This window comes from Mandrillus leucophaeus, unplaced genomic scaffold (genome assembly GCF_000951045.1).
Source record: "Mandrillus leucophaeus isolate KB7577 unplaced genomic scaffold, Mleu.le_1.0 Scaffold1, whole genome shotgun sequence".
In the NCBI taxonomy this organism is placed as follows: domain Eukaryota; kingdom Metazoa; phylum Chordata; class Mammalia; order Primates; family Cercopithecidae; genus Mandrillus; species Mandrillus leucophaeus.
Window position 1 is genome coordinate 8,293,571 of NW_012098097.1, and position 9,488 is coordinate 8,303,058.

General features: G+C 51.7%; 3 protein-coding genes across 14 annotated transcripts in view; 1 reads left to right on the top strand and 2 right to left on the bottom strand.

The window, feature by feature from the left end:
• The window catches only part of GGA3 (golgi-associated, gamma adaptin ear containing, ARF binding protein 3), a 20,376-nt gene extending 17,163 nt beyond the window's left edge, over positions 1-3,213 (bottom strand). For 3 of the 6 annotated variants that reach the window (XM_011978287.1, XM_011978086.1, XM_011978163.1), the window contains exon 1: positions 2,344-2,462. Coding sequence is in view for 2 of the 6 variants with exons in the window: in XM_011978086.1 (XP_011833476.1) it covers positions 2,344-2,383 (40 nt within the window). In the remaining 4 variants the exon portion in view is untranslated. Of the gene's footprint in view, positions 1-2,343; positions 2,606-3,101 lie in introns of those variants that run through there. The other 3 variants (XM_011978358.1, XM_011978222.1, XM_011978026.1) reach the window with 2 other exon arrangements.
• MRPS7 (mitochondrial ribosomal protein S7) lies at positions 2,469-7,157 on the top strand. 3 transcript variants are annotated; one of them, XM_011977930.1, is made up of 6 exons: positions 2,469-2,784; positions 3,316-3,507; positions 3,623-3,686; positions 4,150-4,317; positions 6,497-6,761; positions 6,988-7,157. In XM_011977930.1, exons 1-5 carry the CDS (start codon positions 2,702-2,704, stop codon positions 6,716-6,718), a joined length of 729 nt encoding a protein of 242 aa, XP_011833320.1. In that variant the 5' UTR covers positions 2,469-2,701; the 3' UTR covers positions 6,719-6,761; positions 6,988-7,157. The 3 variants fall into 3 exon arrangements, with proteins under 3 accessions (XP_011833320.1, XP_011833240.1, XP_011833168.1); XM_011977850.1 differs by having other exon boundaries at positions 6,497-7,157; XM_011977778.1 differs by having other exon boundaries at positions 2,511-2,784; positions 3,283-3,507; positions 6,497-7,157.
• Positions 7,022-9,488, bottom strand: part of MIF4GD (MIF4G domain containing) — a 5,704-nt gene continuing 3,237 nt past the window's right edge. For 3 of the 5 annotated variants that reach the window (XM_011977687.1, XM_011977486.1, XM_011977403.1), the window contains 4 exons: positions 9,029-9,138; positions 8,692-8,847; positions 8,485-8,577; positions 7,022-7,759 (listed from right to left, as the gene is read on the bottom strand). In XM_011977687.1, coding sequence (XP_011833077.1) covers positions 7,532-7,759; positions 8,485-8,577; positions 8,692-8,847; positions 9,029-9,138 — 587 coding nt within the window. In that variant the 3' untranslated portion in view covers positions 7,022-7,531. Of the gene's footprint in view, positions 7,760-8,397; positions 8,578-8,691; positions 8,848-9,028; positions 9,139-9,488 lie in introns of all 5 variants that reach the window. The other 2 variants (XM_011977552.1, XM_011977609.1) reach the window with 2 other exon arrangements.

Genomic DNA, 9,488 nt, shown 5'->3' on the forward strand with positions numbered 1-9,488 from the left:
GATCTCCCGACCTCGTGATCCGCCCGCCTCGGCCTCCCAAAGTGCTAGGATTACAGGCATGAGCCACCGTGCCCGGCCGCAAAATCTTCTTAAACTTCCCAACTCCTATAACACCCCACATAGCAGGTACTCATTAAACATTGCTTGACTGATCGCGGTGGGACTTGAGAGAAGACTGAAGTCATCAAGAGATGGTTTGTGAGAAAAGAGAATCTGAGATGGTTTTTCAAGCATTTAGTTGAGGAAAGGGGAGCAGGGCTTCCACGTAAGGAGAGCAACGTGTATTGGTAAGCTAAGAACATCAGACTGAGCAGAGGAGAAAAACGTGGAAGCCACAGAGAAAAAGGCCTGGAACAACCAAGGCCAGATTACAGGCAACAGTGGAATGACTTGATTCAACACAAGCACGCTTCTGGGAGCAGAATGGACTGAGGAGAGGTGAGGACGGGAAAGACCTGAGTCTCTGGGCCAAGCAGAGGCTTCTGCAACCATTCAGGCAAACATGGGGTGACAAGGACCCTGAGTGAGATGATGCTGAATCCCAACTGCTGGTTTGCTCAACTGGTACAGTTCACATCATTAAGTCCTAACAACTGTGAAGCTTGTGTCTCTACAGATAGCATGTGACTCCCCCCCGACCAAGTGTCCCTCTCCTTTCATATTGTGACTCTAGGCTGGGTGCAGTGGCTCCCGTGGCTCACGTGTGTAATCCCAGAACTTTGGAAGGGAAAGGTGGGAGGATCACTTGAACTCAGGAGTTTGAGACCAGCTTGGGCAACATAGCAAGACCTCATCTCTACTAAAAATCAAAAGAATTAGCCAAGCGTGGTGGCGTGTGCCTATAGCCCCAGCTACTTGGGAGGCTGAGGCAGGAGACTTATTTGAGCACAGGGGTTCAAGGCTACAGTGAGCTATGATCGCGCCCCTGCACTCCAGCCTAGACAACAGTGCGAGACTCTGTCTCAAAACCAAGTAACAAAAACAAAATGTAGCTTATTAAACTCAGCTTAGGTCATTTAAATTATTCAATACCCATATTAATATCTTCAAAGCAAACTAATTCCACTGTGGTTATAGCGAGTTAGGCATTTCTAGGCAAGTGGTTTGATTGGAGTCAGGATGTCCTCTTTTTGTGAAATTATGGCAGTAGTACCTGCTTTGCTAGGATACTTGATAAACGAATTTAATGAATATCTGTAAAGTACTTTGAGCTCCTTGGAGAACAGTTCCATATATAAAGAAGCCTTATGACCTGCCTGCAACTGTGGATTTGGCAAACGTAATCTTACTTTTTTTCCCTTTTGGGATATGCTCCCCTTTAAACTGAAGCTCAACCTCCTGAAGGGGGTTTCTTACTAGGAAAAATCAGACAATTTAAGGAAATAGCTATCACCTCCAAGATCCTGGAAGCAGTACTAAATAAAAGACCTCAGAACGAGGCAGTACTAGGTATCTCGCCTATCCCATTACCAGTTCAATTTTTCTCTCCACTTCAAGGAGGCTTCCAGGTGTAGCCTATAGAAAAGTTCACTTATTAACCCTCAGGCCGAGTACTACCTGCTAACCAGATAAACACACATTTCCTTCGTAGCACTGTAATTCACAGTGCAATGACAGCAATATGCCTCTATAACTACAGCTTCAGACTGTGCTCCTCGGTCTTAGAATAGGCTATCAACACTGACTCGTTAGGATGTTCAAAGGGGTATATGTATGTGTGCGGGGTGGGGGAGTCCTCGATACCGATTTCACCATGCTTCTGTGGTCACTGCAGGAAAAAGGTAGAGCTCTCTGCTCTCTATCGTCGCTCTCTTTGGAATATTATTCCCACTTCAAGCATTCTGCCTGAGCGAACCCGTCACTTCTTCAACACATGGTCGCAATTCTGAAGCTGCTAGGCGACTGAACGCAGTCGGCAGCACCCACCACTACCGGAGATTCAGCCCCAATCCGAAGCTTTTCCCTTAGTCAGGGGGCGCTAGGTTCCTGGAGTCACCGCCGGGCGGCGACCCCACCACAATCTCCCCAAAGCGCCGATGCATGTCAGCCCTAAGATCGTGGCTGTCGCCTTCCCCCGAGCCTGCGGTGCCCGACGGGACCCCGAGTTCACGCCGCCGCGCGCCAGAGCAAGAGGACGAGCCGCAGCTAGGGAAGCGGGGGCCGGGCTGGGGCCCCGGCGCCCTGATAGGGAAGGGGCGTGATAGCATGCTGCTCGCGGCGAGGGCGAGCCCGGGCGTGGGCTGCTAACAGGTGAAGCCGTGGAGCCCGAGGAGGGGACGTGGGGGTAAAGAGAGGGGCAGCCCAGAGGCTCGAGGGCAGCCAGAACCGGCCGCGGCTACTCACTCAGCCAGGACTCCAGGCTCTCCCCTTCCGCCTCCGCCATATTGCAGCCGCCCGGGCCGGCCCCGCGGCCTCAAAACTCGCGAGAGTCTGCACGAGCTGAGGCGGGGCGGGGCCTGCATGGGGGCCTGAGAGGAGTGAGTGCCATCACCGAGGGCCGCGCCAGAGTGCGACAGATATTGGGAGGGCAAGTGTTTCCTTTTGGCTCTTCCCTTTGGTCCCCAGAGTGAGAAACTCTAACGTCCAGATCAGTGGAGAGAAACGCAGATTTAGGACCCTGAGGAGTCTTTGTCACCCATTTCGCGTCATTCGCTCAGGCGCGCCGAGGGCAGTCCTTGTGGGGTCCTCGTGACCAGCCAAGATGGCTGCCCCCGCAGTGAAGGTTGCCCGAGGATGGTCGGGCCTGGCGTTGGGCGTGCGGCGGGCTGTCTTGCAGCTTCCAGGGTGAGAGGGCGGTGGGCAGCGGGGGGCGCCGCTTGGTTCTACACGAAGGGACCTGCGAGGAAGGAAGGGGGCCACAGGCAGGCCGCGTGGGGCCCTGCAGAGAGCATTGCCCTGGGGGCCGGAGTATCTGGATTCAAGCTTCTAAGTTAGCTGCGTGACCCTGGACCAATCTGAAGGTTTAGTGACTACCTCTCGCCTAAGGGGTCTGGCTGATCTAGGGTCTAACGCGGAGCTGAAAGTGCGGTTCAGCTAAAGAGCTCAGAGCTGGGATCGCCTGTGAATTGGGAAGGATATGTAGGCGCCAAGCCCATCCTTACCGTTAGCACTTGACTAGGAGGAGACTTGACCCGCCTGCTTGAGGGATGTCCTACTTCTTGGGACAAGGGCCTGAATTGTTGTGGCTCAGTTTTAGCTCGCAGTCTCCGCGCCGCTCTCCTTAGTCGGCAGGTTGGCAGCCATGCCTATTGTTAAGTCAAACCTACTCGCTTGTGGAGTCAGCTTTTGCCTGTCTCCTCCTCTTCCCCCTCCTAGGTTAACTCAGGTGAGGTGGAGCCGCTATAGTCCTGAATTCAAGGATCCCTTGATTGACAAGGAATATTATCGTAAGCCTGTGGAGGAGCTAACTGAGGAGGAGAAGTATGATCGGGAGCTCAGGAAGACTCAGCTCATCAAAGCTGCTCCAGCAGGGAAAACAAGTTCTGTGTTTGAAGACCCAGTCATCAGGTTAGATGGAAACAAACATTTGTTACATGGACTGGGACTATCCCAGGGAGGGTCTCTTGTGAGGATTCCGTGATACAGCCTTGGAGAGCTAAACATGTTGCTTTTCTTTTTGAAGTAAATTCACCAACATGATGATGAAAGGAGGAAACAAAGTACTGGCCAGATCCCTCGTGACTCAGGTAAACAGCACCTCCCTCCTCAGTCATCTTTCTTTGCCCCCCACCCCGTAGCCTTGTACTTGGTACTTTCAGTGTAGCTTAAGAGGAAATGGATTCATATACCTATTATTAAGATTAATTTCCCTGCATGTGTACGGGCTTTAAGGAAGCCCTGTAGGAGTCAACAACTGCCATTCCTTGGTGTTTCGGAAATAAACACACAATTACAAAAAAAGGGAAAATAAAACAACTGCCATTCCCCACCTCACTCACCCCCCCTCCACGCCACAAATCTCAGTCCACTCTTTTTGTCCTAGTCTAGCAAAGGGGGAGGCACTTAAAAACTTTGTTTTGGATGTGCTGTGAGAGGAGCTGCATTGCCATAGCAGAACCGGAGGATGGGAGTAAAGGGCAAGGTTCTAGCTTGGCTGGGTAAACCCTTTAGGGAGCCTGGGGCAGCCTCTTCCACTGTATTCTTTTGCAGACTCTGGAAGCTGTGAAAAGGAAGCAGTTTGAGAAGTACCATTCCGCTTCTGCAGAGGAACAGGCAACCATCGAACGCAACCCCTACACCATCTTCCACCAAGCACTGAAAAACTGTGAGCCTGTGATTGGGCTGGTACCCATCCTCAAGGGAGGCCATTTCTACCAGGTGAATGAATGGCCAGGGCAAGAAAGCAGGATCCCTCACATGTGAAACAAGATAGGTGGTACTTGGGAGTTGGGTTAAGATAGCTTTCTAGCTGGTGCAGTGGGATTGCACCTGTAATCTCAGCACTTTGGGAGCCTAATGCAGGATAGCTTGAGCTCAGGAGTTAGAGACCAGCAGGGCAACATAGGGAGACCCCATCTCTACAAAAAAAAAAAAAAAAATTAGCCAGCTGTGGTGGTGTGCACCTGTGCTCCCAACTACTCAGGAGGCTGAGGTAGGAGGATCACTTGAGTCCAGGAGGTTAAGGCTGCAGTGAGTTGTGATTGCGCCCTAAAGCTTGTCTCAGGAAAAAAAAAAAAAAAAAAAAGCAGCTGGGCATGGTGACTCATAGCTATAATCCCAGCACTTTGGGAGGTCAAGGCCGGTGGATTACCTGAGGTTGAGAGTTGGAGACCAACATGGAGAAACCCTGTTTCTACTAAAAATACAAAATTAGCCAGGTGTGGTGGCGCATGTCTGTAATCCCAGCTACTTGGGAGGCTGAAGCTAGAGAATCGCTTGAACCCAGGAGGTGGAGGTTACCGAGATCACGCCATTGCACTGCAGCCTGGCGACAGAGCAATACTCCGTCTCAAAAAAAAAAAAGAAAAGATTGAGACTGTCATGGTCCACTCGTCTGAGTCCTATAGCAGAAAAATTATAGGCAGAAGATGGAAGAGAGAAGAGAGCAAAAAGTACCTAAATAACATCTGGGAGCCCACCTCCCTTTACCTTCTTCTGTCAAGCATCCTGTGTGTCCTAACCTGTAAAATTCTCATGGTGAGGGACTATTCATATCCTATCTTCATATGCCAGTGTTTGCCATAGTGCTTGACCCATAACTGATGCTTCATCCGTGTTTGCTGAGCATTACTAGGTACCTCTTTCATAGCATTTAATTATATTGTATTGTCCTGAGTTTTCTTGTGTTCTCCTTTTTCAGTATCAACTCCATGGGGTAGGGACTTCTTCAGTATTGTCTGCACTCTCGTGTCTGGCATGGTACTGACACATAGTGAAGGCCTAGCAAATTATTTTTGGACAGGGGGTCTTGTTTTTTTGTTTTTCTTTTAACTTTCTTTTTTTTTTTTTGAGATGGAGTTTCACTCTTGCCCAGACTGGAGTGCAGTGGCGTAATCTCGGCTCTTGGCTCACTGCAGCCTTCGCATGCCAGGTTCAGGAGATTCTCCTGTCTCAGCCCCTGCACCCCACCCTCCACCACCGACCCCGAGTAGCTGGGATTACAGGTGGCCGCCACCATGCCAAGCTAATTTTTTTGTACTGTTAGTAGAGTATGTTTGTATTTTAGTAGAGGGTTTTGCTGTGTCTGAAGACTGAAGGGGTCTCGTTTTTAGGTACCTATGGTCTGAGGCAGATAAGTCACCCCAGCTAATAGGGCTTTTCCTGTTTGGTTCTTATAACAACTTGGTAGGACTACCATTTAGGAGGGAAAATGGCCAATGCTTTTCTTCTTTTTCTTTTTTTTTTTTCTTTGAGACGAAGTCTTGCTCTGTTACCCAGGCTGGAGTGCAGTGGTGCAATCTTGGCTCACTGCAACCTCTGTCTCCTGGGTTCAAGCAGTTCTACCTCAGCCTCCCAAGTAGCTGGGATTACAGGCGCCTGCCACTGCGCCCAGCTAACTTTTGCATTTTTAGTAGAGACGAGGTTTCACCACGTTGGCCAGACTAGTCTCGAACTTCTGACCTCAGGTAATCCGCCTGCCTCGGCCTCCCAAAGTGCTGGAATTACAGGCGTGCACCACCGCGCCTGGCCTTATTTTTCTTTTCGATATATGGAGACAAGGTCTTGTTATATTGACCAGCCTGGTCTTGAACTCCTGGGCTCAAGCAATCCTCCTGCCTCGGCCTCCCAAAGTGCTGGGATTACAGGTGTGAGCCACTGTGCCTGGAGAGGCCAGTGCTTAATGAGTGTTTGCTGAATGAACGCCTCTTATGTCTGCTGCACTGGGGTCACCTGAAGGTGAGGGAAGCTCAAAGAAGACAAGACAGGCCCTTCTCACCAGGCCTGACCAGGGCTGGTCCAGAGGGAACGTGTGGCTACTCCTTAGAATTCAGGGAGGCAGGAGGCCCCAAACCCTGGCAGACTCTTGGACCAACTTGCCTATGTCCTGTCTCCCCAGGTCCCTGTACCCCTACCCGACCAGCGCCGCCGCTTCCTAGCCATGAAGTGGATGATCACGGAGTGCCGGGAGAACAAGCACCGGCGGACACTGATGCCGGAGAAGCTGTCACACGAGCTGCTGGAGGCTTTCCATAACCGGGGCCCTGTGATCAAGAGGAAGCATGAAATGCACAAGATGGCAGAGGCCAACCGTGCCCTGGCCCACTACCGCTGGTGGTAGAGTCTCCAGGAGGAGCCCAGGGCCCTCTGCCGCAGCAAACAGTGTGAGCCACTGCCAGGCTGAAAGCTCCCTGTGGGTTAGGGATGTGGTTCCTTTGTAAGGGTGGGCAGGCCTCATGAGAAAGAGGGAGCAGCATGTTCACTATCCGCGAATCCTTCTTTCTTTGAGGCTGGAACTTGCTCTCTCTGCCCCCATTTCCTTATAAAGAGGGAGCACATTGACTTGGGAATTTCCTCCAGGAAACTCAGGGCCATCTTCTCTTCCCTTAGCTTGGGGTGGACCGTTGGATATAAAAGGAAGCAGTTTTAGTATTAGAAAAGATTTATTAGAAAATTCTCACGCTGAACTGGTGTAGCATGTGGTGCAGCATTCATTGAAACTGGCTGGAGGAAATAGGCTTGCTTCCAGAGTTGTCCTTGTACAAAATGTATAAAAAGCAGTTTCTGGTATGACTTGTGCTCTGCCTCCGCCCGTTGACATCCCAAAGCATCCCAATGGCTATGCTTACCCATTTTACAGATGGGTAAACTGAGGCACCAAGGTAGTAGTTGCACTAACGGTTACATAGTGCAGTGGCTCTTAGGAGTTGCTCTTCTCTGCCTGGCCCTGGTGGGAAGGTGGTGGGGAAAGGGGCTCAGGGCAGGACCATGGCATAAGTGGGAAACATCTCACCAGGAGATGGGAAAGTCTAGAAGGGAAGACACTCAAAGTCTGGAAGGGAAAAGTCTTTGGGTGAGGCAGAGACTCCACTGCCAGTTTCAGAGGTGTGTAGAAGAAAGGCCAGTGCTGGCAAGGAAGCCCTGATCTAGAGGCCTAGTCGGAGACTTCGCTGTAATAATACTTGTGAGCAGCTGGCGTCGTCTTCCAGCCGGCCGCCCGGAACTCAATGATCTCCAGCAGCAGCAGCTGGGCCAGGGAGCTGAGGCCAGTTGGGAGCAGGAAGCCATCCCGGATCAGCACAAAGAGCTCATCCATGCGCTGCCCATTCATTTTCTCCAGCTGCTCCCCGACCCGGTGCAGCTGTAGCACCAAACAGTCCACCTGCAGGGGACGGCGGGGGGTAACATGAGTGAACTGGGGCAGGGTCAGCCTGTCACACAGCATTTGCCAAGTGCCAGGTGCTGTGCCTTGCCTTTACACTCATTCCCTTGCTCCCTCCTCACCATCCAGTGGGTACTTCTTCAGCATTGAAGCAGAGCTATCACTAATGGTCTGAATTTGACTGGTTTTACAGCTCTGCAGTGTTAGTAGAGTTTTGCAGGAGCCAGCTGTGCTGTGCTGATGGTATCATTCTCTTACTCAAGCATTTTCAGTGGCTCCTAGCAGACTTCCACATCTTACACAGAAAGAAATGAGTTCCGGGACTTCCTGAGGTCCCTCGTCTGGCCAGGCTCCACTCAAGCCTGTCTCCAAACCACTCCTTCATCCCGCTCTCCTGCCTCCCTCACACCGCCTGACCCTGGTTTGGCTTTGGGGCCATCTGTACCCACAGCTAGCCATGGCTCGCACAGCTGCCATCAGAGGTTGGCTTTCTGACTGAGAAGGAAGCTGCTGAGCCAGTAGGTTTTGGCTGCTGTCTGTATTGGATAAATTCCAGACCTGGCAGCTTGTCCTGTAATTCTGACAGGCCTTAAACACCCCCACACTCCTGCCCCAGAAGTGACACCGTCCTCAAAGGCCTCCATGAGCAGTGAGCTGACACTCGGCTGAGCCAGACTGTCCATCCCGTAGCCTTCTGTGCTTGTACCGGGGCTGGGGCCACCCACCTCCTCCTCCTTGCTCAAACTGTCTGGCTGGGCCAGTCGGAAGAGGCAGTCATAGACAGGGTTCACCAGGGCCATCATGGGCATGTTGTTCACCTGTGAGGGAGAGGAGGGGTCAGAGCACCAGGCTTAGTGGCCAAGGGAAACAGTCCAACCTGGGCCTTGGGTGACAGGCCATGTCGCCTCCCAGGGTGGCTGCCGGGGCCTCACCCTCAGGTAGTCAAAGATGTTGCAGATAAAGGTGACATAGCAGACCCAGCCCTGCAGGGAGCGTGCTCGCAGCTGCTCCCGAGCCTGGTACTCCTGCTGCAGCCGGTTGAGGAGTCCACGCCGGAAGACACTCTGGCCTGCTTGTTTACTCTCTGCCTGTGAGCCAGGGAGAGGAAGGTGAAGGGTGGGGGGCGGTGCCCCTGCAACCCCACCCATCCTATGCCTCTTTATGTCTTTGAGCTAGACCCTGTGCATCTCTGTCCTGCAGGCCAGGCCTTCTGCCCACTCCTGAAGCACCTTCCTCAAAGCAGCTTCCTTTACTCTCCCGACCCCCAACCTGAATGATGGCGTAGCACATGCGTCCTGCTTCCTTGCTGAACACACAGTCCTGCAGAGAATGGTCCACAATGACATTGGCCACTTTCTCCAAGTCCACAGCACCCGGATCTAGGGGTAGAGATATGAGGGGAGTCTAGAGCTGCTGCTTTATCACATTTGCCTCCACCTGCTTCTAAGAACTTGAGATATTTAGAGTAGAGCACTCTCATATGCTTGAAGTGAAAGAGATCAGAAATCATACAGAGGACAGTGACTCCAGTGGTGCAATCAGCGCATGGTACTTACAAGAAATCATGGCCGAGGGGGGAGGGATTGCATTGGGAGTTATACCTGATGTAAATGACGAGTTGATGGGTGCTGACGAGTTGATGGGTGCAGTACACCAACATGGCACAAGTATACATATGTAACAAACCTGCACGTTATGCACATGTACCCTTGAACTTAAATTAAAAAAA